General features: G+C 31.5%; 2 protein-coding genes and 1 non-coding gene across 3 annotated transcripts; all 3 read right to left on the reverse strand.

Annotated features, from left to right (window-relative positions):
* Window positions 1–5,689: 5,689 nt before the first annotated feature.
* TRNAV-CAC lies at window positions 5,690–5,763 on the reverse strand. The gene has a single exon. It is a non-coding gene; the product is annotated as a tRNA-Val (tRNA).
* A 389-nt stretch (window positions 5,764–6,152) lies between these two features.
* LOC107032202 (BEL1-like homeodomain protein 9) lies at window positions 6,153–8,633 on the reverse strand. Its single transcript, XM_027912045.1, has 4 exons — window positions 7,638–8,633; window positions 7,037–7,326; window positions 6,886–6,946; window positions 6,153–6,816 (listed from the first exon to the last, which is right to left on the reverse strand). Exons 1-4 carry the CDS (start codon window positions 8,223–8,225, stop codon window positions 6,568–6,570), a joined length of 1,188 nt encoding a protein of 395 aa, XP_027767846.1. The 5' UTR covers window positions 8,226–8,633; the 3' UTR covers window positions 6,153–6,567.
* Window positions 8,634–17,757: 9,124 nt separating this feature from the next.
* On the reverse strand, window positions 17,758–19,660 carry LOC107032056 (aldehyde oxidase GLOX). The gene has a single exon (XM_015233615.2). The coding sequence runs from the start codon at window positions 19,496–19,498 to the stop codon at window positions 17,894–17,896; it is 1,605 nt and encodes a 534-aa protein (XP_015089101.1). The 5' UTR covers window positions 19,499–19,660; the 3' UTR covers window positions 17,758–17,893.
* Window positions 19,661–23,108: the final 3,448 nt, after the last annotated feature.

The following is a 23,108-nucleotide window of genomic DNA, read 5'->3' on the forward strand; positions in this document are numbered from 1 at the left end:
GTTGTATACAATAAATATTGTTGTAGTGGCAGAAACAGCGGAGGCCGCGGGCGCGGCGGTCGGCAGGGCAGTCGTTCGCTGTACGATGGTCAGCAGCACGGCAGCAACAACAGCCTGCACTCCTTCGGCAGCGGCGGGCAGTCATCTTCCAGCGGCGGGCAGGGCACTTACGAGCGGGATCGTCCAACTTGTCAAATCTGTCAGAAAACAGGACACACCGCTGTTCGTTGCTGGTTTCGGTATGAGGAGAGCCGAAATAGTGATAACCGTGCCAATTATGCATCTCAAGCCGGCCCTTCCTCTGAATGGCTGTTGGATACTGGGGCCAACATGCACGTTACTTCTGATCTATCCAAGCTTAACGCTCCAAATCCATATCATGGCTCCAATGGTATTACTGTTGGCAACGGTGAGTCCCTTAATATTTCTCACACTGGCACGGGTACCATTAAAACCCCCACCGCTATCTTTCACCTAGGTAACCTTACCCACGTCCCTTCTATTAAATCCAATCTCCTTTCAGTTCACCAATTCACAAAAGACAATAATTGCTCACTCTTGTTCACCTCTAATGATTTTCAGATCCTAGACAATACTACCAAGAGGGTGATTTTTCAGGGCCCCTGTGAGCATGGTCTGTACGTTCTTCCTGGCACAAGTTCGTCTGCCCACCCAGTTTCAGAAAGCGTTCCTGTGGCTCCGGTGGCTCTTTCGGCTGATGGCCACAGTCTGTTGTGGCACAGTCGTCTGGGTCACCCGTCTACTCAAATAATAAATTCTTTAATGTCTCAATTAGGTTTTTCTTCCATTCATGTAAACAATTGTGACTCCTGTTCAATTGCTAAATCTCATAAATTACCTTTTACTTTATCTGAGAAGCGTACAACTGCACCTTTTCAACTTATTCATTCTGACCTATGGGGTCCTACTGCTGTTCCTTCATTTGCTGGTTTTCGCTATTATATTTGTTTTGTGGATGATTTTACAAAATACACTTGGTTGTACCCACTAAAACACAAATCACAGGCATACACCACCTTTGTCACTTTTGAAAAAATGGTCAAAACACAATTCAATTCTCATGTTAAACTTTTTCGAAGTGACAATGGAAAGGAATATGTCAATAACATCTTTGGCCAGTTTCTGCAATCCCTGGGAATTATACATCAAACCTCCTGTCCATACACTCCCGAACAGAATGGGGTGGCTGAGCGTAAGCATCGCCATCTCATTGAAACGGTGGTTACTCTTCTACATCAATCTCATCTCCCTGTCTCCTTTTGGGTAGAAGCTCTAGCCACCGCAAACTACCTCATTAACAGAATGCCCAGTCACACTCTCTCCAACAAATCACCCTATCAACTCCTTTACCAAGAACTTCCCAATTATACCAACCTCCGCGTCTTTGGGTGTCTTGCCTACCCTTGGCTACGCCCTCATATTACTCACAAATTACAACCCCGATCCCGTCCTTGTATTTTTTTGGGCTATCATCCTACCTCCAAGGGTTATCGCTGTCTTGACCCACAAACTCATAAAGTCTACATATCTCGTCATGTCAAATTTGTCGAAAATGAGTTTCCCTACGAGTCTATTTCCTCCTCCACAAATACATCATTCATTGGCGTCCTTCCCCTTTTTCCAACATACTCACAGGGTCCCTCACCACCTTCCCCCACACCTCCACCCACTACCCAACCACCCCTCATCACCCCTTCGACCGTCACCCACAATACACCCGCAACCACCACCCACACTCACAACCAACCCGAACCACCCCATACCCACAACATCTCCAGCCCGATCCGTTTTGGGTCCTTCCCGGCCACCCCCGAATCACCACCGCCCGTGCCACCCCCCAATACTCATCCCATGTTAACCCGTGGCAAAGCCGGTATCTTTAAACCCAAAACCTTTCAGGCTACCATACTACCAAATACACCCCTTCCCGATAGTGAACCAACAACCTACTCTGTTGCCTCAAAAAATGCTTATTGGCGTCATGCTATGGATGACGAGTTTAAGGCTTTGACTGATCAGAAAACTTGGGTTCTTGTACCTAAGCCCCATGGGCGGCACCCAGTGGGCTGTAAATGGGTGTACAAAATTAAACACAATGCAGATGGCAGTATTTCCAGGTACAAGGCTCGTTTGGTTGCTAAAGGCTACAATCAGGAGTATGGGCTTGATTACTCCGAGACATTCAGTCCTGTTATTCGGCAGGAAACCATTCGCCTGGTACTGTCACTCGCCGTGCGCAACAATTGGCTCATCAATCAGTTGGATGTTTCCAATGCTTTTCTTCATGGCATGCTTGATGAAACTATCTACATGACGCAACCACCGGGCTATGTTGATCCCCGCTTCCCTCAACATGTTTGCAAACTCCAGAAGTCTCTGTATGGGCTCAAGCAAGCCCCCCGTGCTTGGTACACACGTCTGAAAACGTTCCTCCAGGGACTCGGCTTCACGTGTTGCGTACACGACACGAGTCTGTTTACTCGACATTCAGCACACGGTACAGTCATTCTTCTTGTCTATGTAGATGATATCATTATTACAGGCTCTACTGCAGCTCTCATTCAGGATGTCACTCGAGCTATGCATACTACCTTCAAAATGAAGGACCTTGGCCCGTTACATTATTTTCTGGGAATGGAGGTTTCTCGGACAGGCAGCGGCTTGTTTCTTCATCAGTCAAAATATGCTCGAGATCTGTTGCAGAAAGCTGGACTGGAAAAATGCACCAGTCAACCAACACCGATGGCAGTCTCTTCGTCTACGAATGGAGCCGACACCCCCTTTGCCGATATCACCCACTTCCGCAGCCTCATTGGGGCTCTACAGTATCTGGCCATTACCCGTCCTGACATCCAGTTTGCTGTCAACCGAGTTGCTCAGCGCATGCATCAACCAAGTGAACATGATTACCATTGTCTAAAACGCATTCTCAGGTACATTTTTGGCACTCTTGGTCGTGGTTTACTCATTCGACCCGGGGACTTGGAGCTTCGGGGTTTCTCAGATTCAGATTGGGCGAATGATAAAAATGACAGAAAATCTACATCGGGGTTTCTCATTTTTTTGGGGCTGAACCTGATCTCCTGGTGTACAAAAAAACAACTCAAGGTCTCTCGATCCTCGACTGAAGCTGAATACCGCGCCCTTGCTCTTCTTGCTGCTGAGACCATGTGGGTCACATATATTCTTCGCGAACTCCGCGCCACTCACACTGTTCCTACTCTCTATTGTGACAACAAATCAACCATCTGTGTGGCCAAGAATTCCGTCCTACACACCAGAATGAAGCATGTTGATACCGATTGTCTCTTTGTTCGCGATGAAGTTCAGGCCGGCACCATGACTGTGCAGTATGTACCCACTGAAGAACAACCGGCTGATATTCTCACCAAGCCTCTCCCGAGCCGACAGCACGATTACCTCAGTTCCAAGCTTCCGTTCGCTTCCGCTCAGCTCAGCTTGAGGGGGGATAATAACAGATAGTATTAAATAAATAGTATTAAATAATATTAGTATTTACTGTGTACTAATCCTAGTCCTATTAGGATTAGTACTCCTTTATCCTAGTCCTATTAGGATTAGTACTCCTTCCTATATCTCCTATATATATCTCCCATTTATTAGGTTAACACTTCAATACAATCAATATTCCTTCAGTATTAAATTTCCAAAAAGTAACAATCTAACACAAGCAAAATACATTCGATACAATTTTCATACACAAAAATTGTGAACGAGATTCATATACAATAAAACTCTTGGTATGTACGTAGACGAAAATCTCCTACTATATTTAATAAATATAAATATAAAATTGAGAATGATTAGCCATTAACAGACCTCAAAATCCTGCATCACAAGTGCAAGAAGCACTGCCAGAACCTCCTTTGTCTCTTTTACCATGAGACCACATCTTCTTGTAGCTAAGGCAGCAACAAACTAGTCCTAACAATACCATGAACCCTGTTGCCATTGCTATACTCTCACCCCACTTCTTCGTATCCATTTTTTTTAAAATTTCTTTTGGAGATCGATCGAATATGGTTCCGCCTACTCAAAACTAACAAGGGATATCATCTCCTCTTGTTAAACATATCAATAGTATATCTTTTCTACAAAAAGATCTATGTTACACAAAGTAAATTAGTATAGTTGGAGAGGAATATATGGAGAAAACAAATCATCATGTGGTCTAAATAGTAATTTTCAACTTTAAAAGGGTGTCTTTAATTTAGTACCAAGGAAAACACTTTTTTTTTTTTATTTTTTTAAAAAAAGAAAAAGGTATGCAAGTGTGCAGCCCCCTTCTCCTTTATTTTTCCCCATACTATGAGAATTTTCAAAGGATTTATATTGAAAAAAATGTGTCAAAAATCCATTGTCGGTCATTAAAGGAGTTCCAAGCTTAAATTTTTTAAAAATCAATTTGTTGCAAATGAACTTTGTTTTATAACAAAATATGAAAATCATTGGTGATCGCTCTAGCTAGCTAATCTATTGCAAAAATGTTCCCAGATAATTATACTTTTTAACTTTATAATAATTCAACGATAATTCATAACTAAAATGAATTATCATGAGATATTTATTGTTTAACTATGAAATATGTACTTGTTTGGATAAGTCAAATATAATGTCATTGAAATTAAAAGTTATTCTAGAGTTGTTCCAAATATGTATTCAAATTATTTAATTATTATTATATGTTGAGTTTGTAAGAAAATTATTTTAACTTTGCATGTGTATTTCTAGTTATATTTAATTTGTACTACTATCCATGTGACCAAGAAATTAAAATAAAATAATAGCAATACATAGTATAATCAACTTCAACAAAGTCTAACAAATCCAAAAAAAATAGTGATTAACGCGTTGTTTGAAGAGAGAAACACATAAGTGCAAATTATAATATCACAACTTAGACTTTCCGACGTATAGCCATTGGCTCATGAAAAAAGGAATATGATACTAGCAATGATCATTTTTTTTCTTCTTTTAATTAGTAATTCCCATGCAACTTTTACTTGGTCGGGAATTTTTTCTTTTTTCCATGCAACTTTTATTTTTGTAAATTGTTAATTTATTTGTCCCACATATTAATGTAATATAAGCTTGCAAGAAAAGTGCGCGTTTGGTGTCACAGAATTCGATTGCATTACATATAAAATAATTGTACTAATTACTTTATGGAGTTATTACTTTAAAGAGCAAAAACAATCATCTGATTGAACATTTTGAAGGTGATTTTCTGTCTGATTTTATTCTGGAAGGGGTATTTCTATAATGTACTAAACAAACAGTTTTATTAATATATGAAAACATCTTTGAACCCGACAGAAATTATTAATTTTATTCTTTAATTATTGATAGTCTTTAAAACGCCTCTCTACTTAATTAACTAAATTTAGATTCATCATGATATGCCATATGATGTAGAAAGTGGTCTCGAATTCTTGTAGGAGCATGAGATTCTTAATAAAAAATCGAGACAAGTATTAAAAATATTTTTAAATTTGGCGAGAGTTTAAGGGCATATTCACACATATAGCAAGATCGGAGATGTATTTAGGTTCAATTAATTAATTAAGATTATTAAAGAGTGCTTGAGTTTAGGGACAATAATGATGTAATCCGGTTTACTAATTAAAATTAAAAAATAAAACAAAAATGTCTGAGCCCGGGTTCGAACCGGGGACCTCTAGTGTGTGAGACTAGCGTGATAACCGACTACACCACCCAGACTGAAATGCTAGACCATATCATATTATTTAACTAATAAAAAATATAACATGCTGTCAAATAAATGAGGAAACAATCTAGTGCTCTACGTACAGAAAACAAAAAGTATAACTATAGTCAAAAGATTATATTTGTCACAAACGCTAGAACTAAGAAAAAGAAAAAAAAAATTCATACCAAAAAGAAAAGAGAAACAAGAGCTTGAATTTAAAATGTAAATTCAGAACAAGATTACAACTTCACTTGATGTGTTTATCTCAAGTCAACCATATGCTTGTTATGTGTTCGAATACAAAATTTATTTATTTAATCATTACATAATTTTTAACAAAATTATTATATTATAATAAATTGTACTGATTTTGATATAAACTAAGAATAAGAAAATTATATAAAGTTATAAACTAAGAATAAGAAAAAGTATATAAAGCTAAAGTGTATTACACACGGTTAAGGTATGGATCTGAAACTAATAAGTCATAGTTAAGGTACGAAACTCTTCTCCGGTATAAAACTCACACTTGTACTATACCCTCTTAATTGATTTGTGAAGGAATGAGTTTCTACTCCTAGCTATTGCAAGGACTTCAACATCCAAAGTGTTGATGGACCTGTTTAATGACAACTTGCCCATCCCTGCACAATCTTGAGCATTTTTGATGGAACGCTCTAAACCTAGTGGACTACTTTTACTGGCTTGAAACAATTGAATAAATACAAAACTATATAGATTAAAGATATTATGATGTTGCAAAATATGCATATATATAGAAATTAATTAAATGCATAAAAACTCAACCAACAAAATCATGCAATAATATTATTTGGATCGATACCAAAACGTCGTGCAGCATTTCTTGGGAAAGATAAAGCGTTGTTCTTGTTTTGATGATTTAGTCCCAATGTTAATGACACCCCACCTGATGATGATAAATTCATTTCTGGATTATTGTTGTTTTGGGCTTGTGAAGAAGATTTGTTATTTTCAAGCATGTGTATCTCTTCAACCATAGGCTTCCATACCCTAACTCTTGCATTGATGAACCAATTAGAAACCTATGTTCAAAAAGACCTATAATTACATACATGTATATATGGATCAAAGAGATGAGTCGATTGCCAGACCTGATTCCTTGACAGACCAGTCTGTTTTGCCAACATTATTTTGTCAGAATCTGTGGGATAACTGCAAAGACATCGAACACTGGTAAGTTAAATTTAATTTCCACCATAGATAAATAAGTAACGTAACTCTCCAATAAAAAGAAACACTTACGGGTGCAAGAAATGGTCAAACAACCAAGCCCTAAGAAGAGTTACAGCGCGCTCCGGTAGCCCTCTTTGTGGTCTCCAAACATATCCTCCTCTTTCCAAATTATTACAGACGTTGCCATCACAATTTATTTCACTAGACTTCATTTGGTCACAAATCGATTTTATTAGGCACCTAAAGTGTTTACACAATGCTTTTAAAGATAGGTTTGCATTTCCAACTCCAGCAACTGATTCAAACGATGACACTACTCCTTGTAGCTGTTCATAATATTCCTTATACCTTCTATAGACCTGAAATCAATCAGCCTTAGCTTTATAATATCATAAATAGATTACTAAACACAACTTCTTTTTTATCATAATAGTCTTAATCAGAGGTATTGAAGTCAAGTGTTGATATAAACCTCACTTTGTTAACGAAGACTTTATCCTAAATTCAGTCAGGCTATTTCACTTGTAAGGAAAAAAAATGAATCAATTTATTTATTTCTTCAACAGTGGACCACTTTGTAAAATTTGAAATCAAATCTCATAGTTTATTAATGACTATATATATAGGTTTAAAACCACACAAATAATTTTAAAAATTAAAAAAGAAATACCTCATCAAGCATTGAAATGAACTTGGAATTGTTCCTCATGTGCTCATGATTAGATACATCATCCATAGTTCCAAGAGAATGATGATGATCTTGTAATAATTTGTGAGCATAAATCCCAGAAATATCTTGCATCAACTGTTGTGCAGGTTTTAAGAATCTTGATCCCTTGAGAATTGAAGTAAAAGGTCCAACAATAGTACTGCCACCACTCTTGGATGACAAAAACTCATTATTACTACAACAATCGACTGTTGTTGTTGTTGTAAATAATGATCTCAGCTCCAGCGGAACAGTAGTATGATGATGATTATTAGATGATAGAGATAAAGATAAACCTTGACCTGGAGTTATATTATTCGAGTTTACATTCATATCATGATTTTGATTAGTGTTGTAGAGGAAAGGGTTATTATTAATTTGTTGAAAAGAGGAAGATATAATTTGTGGATCCATGGTTTTATTATCACAAGGATTAAGGAGAAATGATGGATTGTTGTTGTTGTAAAAATAATTAGGATCACCTCTAAGCTTATCTCTTCTGCTTTGTTGTGGGACATGATATGCTTCAAATCCTTCTTCTGCAGCCATTAGGGGAAAGAGATCAAGAAGAACACATTACTCTATTTTATTAAAAGAATTTATTTTGATAGAGAGAGAGAGAGATGTAGGTGGGAGTGTGAGTGATGTGATATTGATGAAATGAAAGGCTATTATTATTATGACTATCTAAGCTACCTACCTAATCATATCTTTCACTTCTTAGATGCAAAATATTTACAAAAGATGTTTTGAATTTGAATTATGATATGAAAATTTTTACTAGTAACTAAAAAAGTCACTTTACTTGTAGCAGGGTAAAGAGATACACAACACATGTTCTCCCTTTGTAACTACAAAGTCACTTTCTTTCCACTTGACCAATAAATGCAAGTCTGGGCTCTCCTCTTCCTTTTAACTACATGGGGATATGCAACCTCTTCCTTTTACAAAATTATTCATAATTGTAATAAGGTACATTGATTATGGGACCAACTATAATTAATGAAATTGAATGGATCACACCATATAAAATGGGATAGGGAGTATATATAAATATATTCGTATTTTCATTTTTTGTTTCGTCAATAGATTCTCACCAACTAAAAATTTTGTGTGGTAATAATTAAAGAGATAATAAGTATCTAATTAAGGATGACAAAATTAAATTCAATTCATTTCTTGTCTCAACTCATCATGATCTGCACAAATTTAATTCAATCCGTTTAATACCCCTTTAATTATTTGTTTTGTGACTAAGATGACTATTCCAAATCAAGATTTAAATATTATACGTTTGTGAACAATGTGTTTAAAGCACAATTTGTTAGGCCGTCGCACTGTGTTTTGTAATTTCTCATGTTTATTTTTTGGTAGGGTTATATGTTTTGTAAAGCATATGGTGGTGTACATTAATTTGACAAGTTTAGTGGTTCAAACAGTTAAAAGGAAATATCTCATAACACTGTTCGTCAACAGAATCCAATAATTGATTACCTAAATCTTTTTTATTTAGCTATACCCTATTAAACAAGTAAGACTTGTAATTTTAACTTTCAACTAGTGTGACAACGACATGGTAACAAAAGAGAAAATTAGATTTTACTCATATCATAAATCATAATTCGAATTTATTTAATTAGTTGAAAAATCATGAGTAAATCTTAGTATAGCACTTTAATAATAGTAGCTAACAAAATTACATTCCACTATTCATGATATAATATATCTTCTAAGTCCATAGGTACTATCACAAAGAAATATAAGGAATAATAATGTCATGCATGCAAATATCCAAGCTTATATTATTATTATTTTGTTCCATAGGCTGCCCTCTCTCAGCCTACTACGACAATTTCGTATGGATCTCAAAAGAGACGTAATTTTTTCTCTTTTATTAAAATTGAAACTTTATTTTTTGCCTTAAAAAAAAGAAAGTAAACCAGACCCGTTGGTTCAGATTTGGTTGAACCCTAGATTTGTCCTTGTTTGTGAGTTGTGAGCATCAACTACCAAAATAATTTCAAAATTATAAAAAAAAATAACAGACATTGCCAACAAAATTGAAAATTAAGATAATAATAGTTGCAAAAAAAAGAGAAATTAGACGCAGTCCGATTATCAATTTTATATTATTTTAAAATTATTTTAAATTATTTTTCATATTTGTTAAACATTTTGACTGATTCTTAAAACAATCTAAACGAGCTCTCAATCTATATCCAGTTAATTAAAGTAAAGGTGGTGCGTGGGTCTGTCCAAAATACAGTAAAAATTCACAAAAATAAAAGTTGCATGCATATAATTGCGTTTGCGTGTTTATAAGTTAAAATTCTCGTGACTCTTTTCCAAATTTTTCAATCTGACTCACTCACTCCACGACAATTGAGGCACCTTTTATTTCTAGCAAATTAATGTTTTTTTTTTAAAAAAAAATTAGATTTATTTATCTTAATTTAACAATACATGAAACTTAAGAAATTAAAAGAAAAGAAAAACTAATTTAAAAAAATAGATAAACAAATTGAAACAACTGAACTTGTAACTTTTGTTTGGATTGACTAAATGAAGTTTTGACAGTTATAGTTTAACCACTCTTAAATATATATTACGTAACATTTTTTTTATAACTATTCCTAAAACATATAGTGATATTGAATCCAATAACATCAATTCACTAATGTCAATAAACATTTTAATATTCTTTATCAATATGTATATATTTATTTTCGGTAAAAGCTACTTTATTAAAGTATAACCTTATTATTAGGTACAATTTAGAACACAATAAAGATGTAAATTTACAAGGGAAACTTCCTCCAACGATTTTGCAGGTCTTCGACTTTGGAAGAAAGGATGAGAACAAAGAGGAAAGTGATCGACATGATATATATGTTCCCTTGGTTGGCTTTTGATGAGAAATTTAATATCAATACATTTCTATCAAATCGTACAAAATAATAATGTATTTCTAACTTATCAAGAATATGGCCACAAGTATTGAAATATAAAAGAATTTCAAGAAAAAAAATTTACACATCAAATTAGTATGATGTGGCTATTATTTCACACGTCGAATGTCATTTATAATCACTTGGGTAATTAAGACAAATTATTGTATGAGTAGATGACTATCATTAAAAGGATTTGGACCAAGTTTAGTTTAAGAGAAATTTAATTAATACATATCAAATTTAAAGGGATTTTCAAGTATTCTATCACCATTAAATTTAAATTCTATTCAATCGGTAATAAACAGAAGTCGCTGTAAACTCTCAACTTTTTTTTATTTAAATATAACAAAAAAAATTAGGAAAAAGTAACAGATACATTTTGTAGTATATTTGGGCAAAATAAATGACTTTAGTAGATACTAGTAAAATGATGTGATGGTGCTGGAGCCCTAGACATATCAACTCCGACATTGTCTATCAATATTTTAATTTATATAATACAATTTAAATCATTTTATATAATTATAATATTTATATCAACTTACATACATACATTGTTTTTTATCAATATAAATTTGTGAATCAGAGTTTAAAATAAATGAAACTTTTTTGATCTAGTAACATTTTTTATGAATTTGAATTTTATACTTACGAAGTTCAAATTTCATATAATATAATATAAATTAAAAATAAAAAATATTTTATGTAAAGAAAAATTTGAAGACAAGTTTTGAAAATATTCCAAAATATAGTATAATCTATTAATTTCATCTTTAAATTATTAATATCTTTAAAAATATTTATTCATTCGACTAACTAAATGAAAATACATATCTCATAGAGTATCATTAAATTCTTATCAAATTTAGAAATATTTTCAATATTTTTTTTAAAATTTTTATTAGAATTTTATATTAATGACGAAGTTCGAATTTTCAATATTAGGATGTGTTATTGAAATTATATGTGTTTGAGTCAAAAGCAAATGGTGAGTACTATCTGAGGTAAGGTAATTAAGGTCAGAGATATTTTGCAGAGGAAAACAGTTTTGGCAGTAAATAAACTCTCGCTCGTCTTTGCCGAACGCTTGTGTACGTGTCAGTCCTTTCTACTTTTACCAAAACTAGCATTATCATATATATATATATATGATATATGTAAAACTAAAGGCAATATGATTTCTTTATCAACTTTGGTGTATTTTTGATTTTATTTTTGTGACTTCTTTATATCATTTTTGACTTGTCAGATTTTCTAATTGATTTTTTTAATTTTGAAGGTATAAAATTTGAGAAGAAGTTAGGTCAAAATCAACATTTTAAGTGAGGAGAGTCATTCATTGGAATTCTATTGTTATATACTATTTGTTTCTACGAAGTTACAAATGGTTTCTTAATTCTAAATCATTATAGTGGAACAAACCTAAGGAAGATTATGGTGGATATTAGAGGTGGAGCTAGGTAGGAATTTGTGGATTCGAATGAATTCAATAGTTTTTTCGTAGATTCTATATTTATAATAGAAAATTAAATAAAGATATATATATATATATACTAACTTGTAAATTCCTAACAAAATTAACTGATGGCTCAGTGGTAAGGAAGGGGTCATGGAAATGATTTTTACGTTAGAGTTATGGATTGTTAATTTTAATTCCACATCTGATGTATATAACGGACAATTGCAAAGACTAGACAATGGGCCAAAAGTAAAGGCAATTTTTGATGCAGATAGCCAACAACTAGGCTTGATTGAAACATTGAAAGGTTTTGAATTTCCTCTGGTGACCATTTGCAGACAGCACTCGTGAAAACAAAAACATTTTATTAACTTCATACTACCCCAGTCAGAGTGTGACACAACCTTAAATGATAAAATTATAAACATATTTGTCCTACTTCAATGATAATTCTATATGTTGTGGGCTTTGAGTAGAGAGAGTTGTTACAAGGTAAAATATTAGGAATGACTAAGTGCTCTATCACTCTAGTTTTGTTATTTGCGCTCCATAGCTATATTTTTGTTTGCTATGGAGCCTTACAATTCACAGACTAATTCTTCTGTGTTTATAGATTCTTAGCTCAAGTGTACCATAGCCCTATCCTGTGAGGCTGTATTGTCCTCCAGTTGGGCTGAAAGAATAGTAAATGGGCCAAGTAGTCGTTTAAGGCCCAAAAGATGTGGGCTATTATTACATTTGTCCTAATTTATGTGATATACTTAATTGGAAAAATTACTAATATACACTACTTTAATTTATTTAATTTCATTAATTTTCCCTACTGATGTATTAAATTACAAGAATCCCTTTTTTTATCCCAAATGATACTAATTAAATTTTATACATTAAATTTCATGTCCAACACATAAAAAGATACTCAAATTCACAATTTAAATTAGATACTTAAATTTTTATATACTTATCAATACTTCATATAAATATGATACTTAAATAACAGATGTATGACAGTATGATACACATGTACTATTATTTGATACCTTAATATATACGAAATATAAGTAAAATAAAACAAAGAATCATTCTATCATGATCACCAAAAAATGATACTTAATAAAATTAATTGAACATACTAACAAATATATTCAAAAATCATTATAAGATTAAAATGATACTTAATACAATTCATCTTATACTAACATATAAAAAAACAGGTTAACATGATACTTACAAAATACTAATTGAAACTATATATATAAACGAAATATTAAATTTAAAATATATTTCTTTGATACATTAAATTTCATGTCCAACACATGAAAAGATATTCAAATTCACAATTTAAATTAGATACTTAAATTTTTATATACATATTACTATTATTTGATACCTTAATATATACGAAATATAAGTAAAAATGAAACAAAGAATCATTCTATCACGTGATACTTACAAAATACTATTTGAATCTATATATAAACGAAAAATTAAATTTAAATAAGTTTCTTTGATACATTAAATTTCATGTCCAACAAATAAAAAGATACTCAAATTCAGAATTTAAATTTGATACTTAAATTTTAGTTACAATATATCATCTCAGCGGAGCTCCGGCGACAAATACTTATCAAAGGGCATCGTTATTATATATCCGGAAAAAATCGTTTATTAATATATCCCCTTCACATGGTACTATTATTGTTGCTATTTTTATTTTTTCATGGAGTTGATTTGCCCAAATTCCTGGGAGTGAAATTAGTTACAAGATTAACTTAAATCAAGTGAAGGGAAATCAGTTACCCTTGATTTTAGTTATAACAGTTATAGAAAAAAAAATATTTGGTCATTTATATTTAAGTATCATTTCTATTTTATAAAGTATTCGGAATTCTTAAAAATAAGGGATTTTTGGTAAATATTGATATTATAGGGATAGAATGTAATTTATCATTTACAGTATGTCATTTGCCTAATTTTTACTAGTTTATTTGCCAGGGAGTTTAAGAAAGAAATAAAAAAAATTACTAACTAGGTTAGATAAGAATTTTTAAAAAAAGTATCGCTAGGTTATGCATATATAATAGCTCAGTGATGTAGTTTTTCCTATTTTATTTCATGTAGAAAAATGATATACTGCCTTGGTTGCATTTTACTTGATCCATTTTGACTTAATTGTCTCCGTAAATATATAATTATTTTAATGGTGTGATTCGGTAAACTGCTTCACTATTCATCTTTTGATCATCTAAATAAAGTATCCAACGTAGTTATTTAATGATAAAAATAATATTGTAATAAATTTATTTTAATTTGTTAAAGTAGACAATCAAAAAATAGTAAGGATTTAATAAAATGAAAGAATGTCTGTTTTTCTTGTGAAATGTACCAACAACTTGTGTTTGCTTAGTTATTTAATTAAGATTCTTTCTTCTTCTTTTTTTTTTGGTTAAGTAATTAAGATTCTATATTCCAACAGAAGGCATCATCATCACATATATACATTTTCTTAAAGTGATTTTTGCATCACTGTCTTTTTTATTAAATAATTTCTAACTATTTTCTTTCACTTAGAACCTACGCTAAATAATGTTCATCCCTTTTAACCAAACGAAATTGAGATTATTTTTGCCTTTGTTTGTTGGAAGGGGGAACTTTCCATTATTACATCTTCCTAATGCCTAATAAACTTTTCATTATTAAATCTTCCTAGTGCCTAATAAACTTTTCATTTTTGGGAGTTGATATTCATTGTTAATCATAGGAGAGAAACATTATACATTATTGAAATTACAAAAAAAAAATAGATATTATAAAATATTAATTTGCAATATGAATTCAATCGATCTAATTGAATTCATCTTTTTAAGATTACCTATAGAGATTTATCTTTTTTTTTTTTAATTTTCAATTTGATATCCGATAAAAAAAAAAGAATAAATAAATTGAAATTATTATTATTTAGGATTTCATTAATCGATACTCCTAAATCCTAAATCTATCACTACTTCCACAACCATGTTTTGACTCTGACTAATTTATTTATTCCCACAAGTATTATTCATATGTTATAAAATACACGGAGGTCAAAATATTAATAACTTAATTTTTTTTTTGATAAGTAAAAAAAGGGAAGATCGTTGTATAAAGTGCATGAAAAAGATGTTTTTCAATTGAAATTTTAATAGTATTATTTTTTTTAAAAAAATAGTAGGTATCAAAAGATGCTAGATAAGAGATGAATATATGCAAAAGGATTGTTGATGATGGACACTCTCATGTGCCTAAACAGAAAACAGTAAAGTCTAAAGTTTGCTAGTGGGACATGATGAGCATGACAAAATAATGTAAAAAAGTTTTATTTGATTATCTATTCCATCCTAACCAACATATTATTTTGTCTAATTAATGTTTATATATAGTTGGTTTTTGGCCCTTACCAAATGGATCTTTTCTTTTTCACATGATGTCCAAATGCTCATATGAAAATTCATTTATTCGTTTATTTTATCTAATTAAATGCATGCTTTAGGCTTGGACGAATTAAAAATCTTTGCATCGTAAGTTAATTTTTTTTATCTTTGAATTCATTATATTTTTTATGCTTTCATATCAGAAATACTTTGAGTTTAACTTTTAATACTTCAAAGATACATCACATCCACATTACCACACCAAAGAGAGAGTGAGTTTGACCATATGACTTCCAAATTAATGAAATATTTATTCATATATTTACATTAGAGATAGAATAATACTGCTTGTTTGTATGCAGGCATATCTATTGGAATTTTTACACACAAAATTTAACAATTTTACATACACAATTTTTCTCATATATATATATACACACACATGCTAATTGTTTTAGTTTCAACAGTCGAGTGGGCGTTTATTTCATTTTTTTTTTTGTTTTAAATGGCCTACTTTATTTAATAAATACCATTATATAATGTGTAATCAATGTATATATACATTATACAGTAGTTATGTAATGAGTAAACAAAAAATTAAATATTTATACCACTATCATTGCAAGCGACTGAAATTTTCTTAACCGACTTGCTATAAATTTAAAGATCACATTTCTATTATCCTTAAGCGTTAGACAAGTAATAGGAAAAATATTTAATATAGTGATTAGATTGTTTATTATTAGTTAAAGGTTTCAGATTCGAGCCTGAGTATGTATCCTAAAAATACAATATACAATTCAAATTTAATTAGAATTTAATTGTGAACTTTAAAAATAGAGTAAAAAACAAAAACAAAAATATGAAATATTCATAATTTTTAAGAAGAGTATTTAATTATTCTAAGTACACTGATGAAATAGAATGGAAATAATCACGTGATTCATAGGAATGGTCTTTAAAATGAATGAATTTAAACTTTTTGAACTTGTTTTATGAATGATATTTGATTTTAAAGATTGGTCCATAAAATATAGGAACCAAACATTTAAGACCATTCATTATAAAGATTTAGGCTAATTTTCTATAGGCCAAGCACATATATAACTCTTTTGATACTCTAATTCAATCTTATTTCATTTTAACATAGGAATTCCATTTTTATATATCATTTAAACACAAATAAAGTCATTTACATGAAATATGAAATCGACTTAAAGAATTAAAATATAATAAAATTGAATTGAAATGCCAAATTAAAATTTAAAGACAAAGAGATTGAATTTATATTTAGCCTTTCCCATAAACAATTATTGAAACTTCAACTAGCCGTTGTAGCAAATGAATTACAATTCAAAAATACAATTTTCAAGCATATGTGATTTGGCTTATTTTAAATATGCTTAAGCTTAAATAACTTCTAAACAACTCTATAATATTGAATAAAGTAAAAAAAAAAAAAAACTTATAAACACACAATTATAAGCTAAAATAACAAAATATAAGTCAAATCTATAAACTAGAAAACCAATCCAAACAAGGTATCAATTACATTCCTTTCATTTTTATTTCTTACAATAATCATAAGTCCAATTACTTTTTTCTAAATAATTTCTACTTCCACTAACCTTCTCCGTATTGTTTCTAAAGGTGCACTCGTTTTTCGAATTTTAAAAAAAAATATTCATACGCATCCGATATCCATTTTGTTTCACGATTAAATCAAATTTATATAGAAAAAATCTATTTTAAAATTAAATCAAATTACATTTATTTAAATTCAAAATTTTTAATTAAAAATTAAAATATACTTATCATTTCTCTATATGATATCTATGTTAGCTAATCTATAGTATTAATAAAAGTATTATAAATCATGTTATATATACTTGAAGGAAAATATGAAATGATTTTCAGTAGATCTCTTAATATTATTGTCACTTTTCTCGGTGTTGTTTTTATTTATTTCATTGAACAACAAAAACAGAGCCATTTATTATTGTATTTTGTTGGAACGTTTAAATTCAATAAAGCTTTTACTAGTAATAAAAGGAAAAAAATAACACCAATGAAGTAGTATTTCTTCATCTATAATCAAAAGTTTTGAGATCGAATTTTTTAATATAAAGTTATCTTTGTTAATAAATGTTTTATCCCAATATAGGACTTTTGAGATTCACCTAATATAATTTTTTTTTGACACAAGTTCAAATTTAATCAGATTCTGAAAAACAAACACCAAATCCAAAAAAGAACATAAATGATAAAACTATAAAGTACTTGGGCTTTATATTATATTTCCAATTTATTTGAAAGGATAAAATAAAATAATAAACTCTTGTAGTCTCATTCAGACTTTAAAGAGTTTAGAATATAAACTAAATAAATAAAAAAGTTTCAAACAACTATCTGGACCCATCGTGCTACGCCTGGCACTCCTTGGTTTACAGCAAATACCATGTAATATCCCGGCGGCGCCACCTTCCCGTCCGGCGGTGCTGTACATCCGATCCTATATTTACCGGCATCATCGGGAATAGCGCTCGTTACTTTCAATTTCACAAGCCTTTGCCCCTGTGAAAACGAATGTGTTGAAAATGGAGCACTCGCTAAATTCACCTCAATAATGCCAACCACCGGCAGCTCCACCGTCACTGCCACCCCAAAATCCTCACCGTATTTGAGCTTTTCCGGCAATTCTACCAGAATTGGTCGGAGGTTTGCTCTGTCTGCTGATAAATACTCCGGAGAAAATGCTTCGATCCTTAATTCCGTCGGGAATTCCACCCCGAACTTGTAAAAAAAATGTGGGTTGCTTCCGGCGAGCAAGATCCGACCGTCCGGAAGCAAATTGGCTGTGGAGTGATACATTCTTGGAATTGTACCGGGATTCAAAGTCATGAATCGGAGTCCTAAAGGTTCATCTGGTCTGTATAAAACTGGGTTCAAACAAGGATTTGACGCCATTTCAAAGCCTTGTGTTCCTGCTTGAGCTCCATTAATGATAAGAATTTCTCCGGTTGGTAACATCACCATATCACCCATGATTCTCGCAAAGGGCATATCTTCCATTTCCCAAACTGGGTTTTCTCCGGTGGCTTCAATTCTACCGCAACTCCCATGTGCAGGGGTATCTGTACTCCTCTGTAAATAAGCCCCAAATTGAGCTCCACCACAAATAACAATGGTGGCAGAGGAATAATCCTGTGTTAGGGCCAACATAGCTGATGATCCTGCTGATGGGTAGTTTCTTGGACCACCGTCGAGTATTGGGTAATGTTTAACTATATTATTTGCCGTAAAATCATACATGACGGCTTTATTGTTGGCGAAAATGAAGAGATGTCCATTTGGTAGCAAATGAACATAAGGATAAAGATTATCATGTTGTCTATCTTCAGCTAGAGTTAAGAAAGGGAATTCCACCGCTCCGGTTTCTCTCGGTGGAAAAAACTCAACACTACTAGCAGCACGGCCGCCGACAATTATGATTTCTCCGGTGGGTAATATCTGATTCGTGGAATACCATCTCCCTTGAGAAAGCTGAACATTTTGAAGTTCTTCCCAATCACAAACCGAGCTCGAAGATTCACAAGGAGTGAATTTTCTGAATTTGCGGAACCCATCAAGATCACCTCCGGTATGAAGAAGGGTACCGTCGGGGAGAAATTGGCCGGAAGAACACCAAGTGTCTGTGAGGATCCTAAGAGGCCGAACTGAATTCGTTTCCAAATCAAGAAGAAGAGAGTGAGCATAACAGTCTTTTTTCAAAATGGGGTCATTGGGGTCGTTACGGCAATGGTGGGGAGGGAGTCTTTTTCGGGAAGGACCAATATCGGTGCGGTCAAGGAGTACAACGGTGTTGTAATGGGTGACGGCGGTGTGCATCGAAGCAATTCCGGCGTCAGGGACGAGGAGTTCCCACGTTCCGGGGAGGTCAGCAAGTGAGGGAATGGTGAAGAATTGGATAAGGAAGATGAAGATGAAGTTGGAAGTCGTCATTAGACTGAGTGAGTTGGAGTTGATAGAGTGTTGGTGTCAAATTCGATGTCTAAATACACCCAAAAAACAGAGTATGAGGATTACATGAGTTGCTAAACAACACAGCATATGTCATAAAGTATAGATTACTTTATTTAGCTACCGCTTGATAAAATGAAAAATTTAATTTAAAAATACAATATATGATATGATAATTTAAATGACAACTTTCATATATAACAAACAAAAAATTTATATTTGTATGTTATAGCAAAGTTTGCATAATTACACTCCATAGTAAACATAAAACTGTATAATTCGCTGGCCTAAATTGTGTAGTTCGCTGGCCTGCATTGTATAATTCGTTATCCTATTTCACTGCAATTTTATAATGCACAATTATATAATTCGTTGCCTATTTCGTTGCAATATTTGTATAAAATTTGTTTTGCATACAATTGAATCGAAGTAAAATGTATGTATATTGCATAATTATAAGTGTATAGGAAGAATATATATGTTTTTTTCTCGCTTTATACAAAAACAGAAACACAATATATACACTTCTATTGTATAAAGCGAGAAAAAATTGTATTTTACTGCAATTGTATAATTCGCAATTGTATATTTTGTTGGCTTTTTTCGCTGCAATATTTGTATAAAATTTGCATTTGTCTACAATTGAATTGAAGTAAAATGTTTGTAAATTGTATAATTAAGTGTATAGCACGAAAATATATGTTTTTGCACGTGTATATATAATTTTCTCTCCCTTTATACAAAACAGAAACACAATTTATACACTTCTGTGTATAAAGCGAGAGAGGCGAGCAGAGGGAGAGTGGCGAGCGAGAATGGGACAGTGGCGAGCGAGATTTTTGGGAGAGAGGCGACTGACAAACTTTGGCTAACGTTTGCTATGGAGCACAATTAAATCAAACCGTAGATACTCCATTTATTTTAGGTTATTAGTTTGCTATTATATACAATTATCCATAATTTAAATACAAGGCAATAATATAATACATAACATAATAATTTAAATACAAGACAACAATACAATACATAACATAATAATTTAAAGACAAGATAAAATATAATACATAACATAATAATTAATGGATGACAATAATAATTTAGTAATCCGGTAGGTCGCTTTCAGATCTAGCACTATTCGAAAAATATTATGATATGATTTCGAAAATTATTGTGATTGTGATTATTGATTTCTTTTTTGAAGTATTCGTTGTTGTTCACTTTGCATGTAAATCACGAACATTTGGATCATTAATAGTTTCTCAATACACCAATTTAAGACATCGTAGAGGCTCTAACTCCAACTATAAAAGTGGTAGTAGATGAAAATCTTCAGTTTGAACAACTTTTAGCTAGACATAAAAAAATTAAGGACAAAAATTCTCATTATCTCTATAAGGCATTATAGAGCATTTATGAGACTAACATAATGAATTTGAAAATTGAGTGCTTATACGATTGTATGTCACTTTTATTTGAATTTGCCCTCCCTAATTTATGTATTAATATTTTCTTGCAATTTATATTATTTAAAAATTTAAGATAAAATATAATTACATTAGAAATTATATAAGGTAATTATTTGAAAAAAAATAAAAAATTTATATTATGAAATAAGAAAATTAGAATGAAATAGAAATAATAAAATAATATTAAAGAGAGAGAAAAAGATTCTTTTTTTGAAAGTAAAATAGAGAATTAAGTTGGAGTTGATTATCTGAAAAAATAGAGAAATCTATATTTAAAGAGTAAAATAGAAGATTGAATTGGAGATACCCTAAGAGATTAATTACTACCCATGTTGGACAAGAAAATTATATGGGAAATACTTTTTAATATATTCATACCTAATATCTTACTAATATTTAAAGGTCAAATACATAAGCAGATTCCTAAATTTATTGAGTTTTTCTCTCCATGTATCTTAACTATACTATTTTTCTATTGAAACATTGAACTACTCATAAGTTATTCCTTCTAAACACCGTTGACTGATGTAGAAATAGATTTTGTGAAGGGTATTAATAGAGGATGCATATGTTGTTTCAGAATTCATTAGTCTAATTGATACTGTGCGAATATAATTTTGTTTTACTTCAAGTCATTTGAACACATTAGAAAACAAATGAGACTAACACACAATTTGTCTTCATTCCTTCAATCAAAATCATTATAATACAAACACAATTAAAGACATTTACAATAGGAAAGCCGATCAAAATCAGTGTTTAAGGAAACAAACTATGAGTGGTTAAAGATTCAATAAATGGCATAGTTGAGGTACCGGAAGAGAAAAACGCAACAAGTTAGAAATCTGTTTATGAGTTCGGTCATATTTAAATAAAAATATATGAGGAGCATTATATGGTAACTTGATTTCTAAATGAGTTATACAAGTTTGTTTAGGATTCTTTCTTGACTTACCAAATAAATTTTAGAAAATATTCTTACGAGTTTTATTCCTCGCTTTTTTTCAGGTTCCTTCTCCAACAAGAACATTGAAGCAATTGGCATACACCATTGAAGGAATATTATTAATGGTAACTTTTTCTTCATTAAAAATTTATTCATAACTTATTCGAATTATAAGCTGGTATTTAATAGAAATAGATCAAACGGCTAGAGCTAAATAAAATTTGTTAGTTCGTACATTCAACTTTGTCGGACCTATTAATTAGATCACAGATAAAATAATATAAGATAAAAGCCCAACAATAGCTAAATCAAGAAATTGAGATAGGTTTTGGTCTCAAATGAATCAAATTTAATACTATTTCAAAAACTAGGAAATATACTCGACATCAAGTCCCTCATCCCACCATTGATTGTGACTCAATAATTATCTTTACTTTTAATGTCTATAGAAAAGGAGGCACTTTCTTAAGAGCTAATATAATATATGTGTAATATAATTGATATTCTATTAACATTCTTTGGCATCTAATGACCATGTATTGAGGTCACATAGGTGTGGCAAATAAAGCTGAAAAAGTTCTATGATTTTTGCTTTAATGTTCAATATGTCACATATAGGGGTGTGGGGAGAAAGGGGATTTTTTCTTTATGCAATTGTAAGAACACTATATAAGAGAGCATGGAATGTAGCATGTTGTTATGTAATGCAATGTTTGGCCAAAAAGAAAGGATATCAAGTAAAAGCAATGGACTCTATTTAATGGAGTAAAGATGTCAATGTACCATATCAAACATTAGTTGTAGTGATACTTATTCACCCTTAATTAAAAATTTCAAATTTGAACTCTGACGATGGAATAAATTTTTTTGAAATATCATATCTAAATATAGACCATGCAATATGTGATTCAAATTTAATTGAATCTCTAATGCAAACTCCAAACATCAAAGAGAAAAAAGAAAGAAGATGTGAATTTATCTTAATGCTTTTATTGTGTAATGACTTCCATGTGAAGAAAATGATACCTTTCCTTTTTAACCATTTTTAACTTTTGCTTTCATGACTTTTAATTGCTAAATTTGTACTTCCTTTTGATATTTGATATTTCTATTTATTATAAATATCTCATGTCCCATTTGAAGCCAGTGTTCATGACGGCAATTAGCTAGAGCTATCACT

Source organism: Solanum pennellii, chromosome 10 (assembly GCF_001406875.1).
Source record: "Solanum pennellii chromosome 10, SPENNV200".
In the NCBI taxonomy this organism is placed as follows: domain Eukaryota; kingdom Viridiplantae; phylum Streptophyta; class Magnoliopsida; order Solanales; family Solanaceae; genus Solanum; species Solanum pennellii.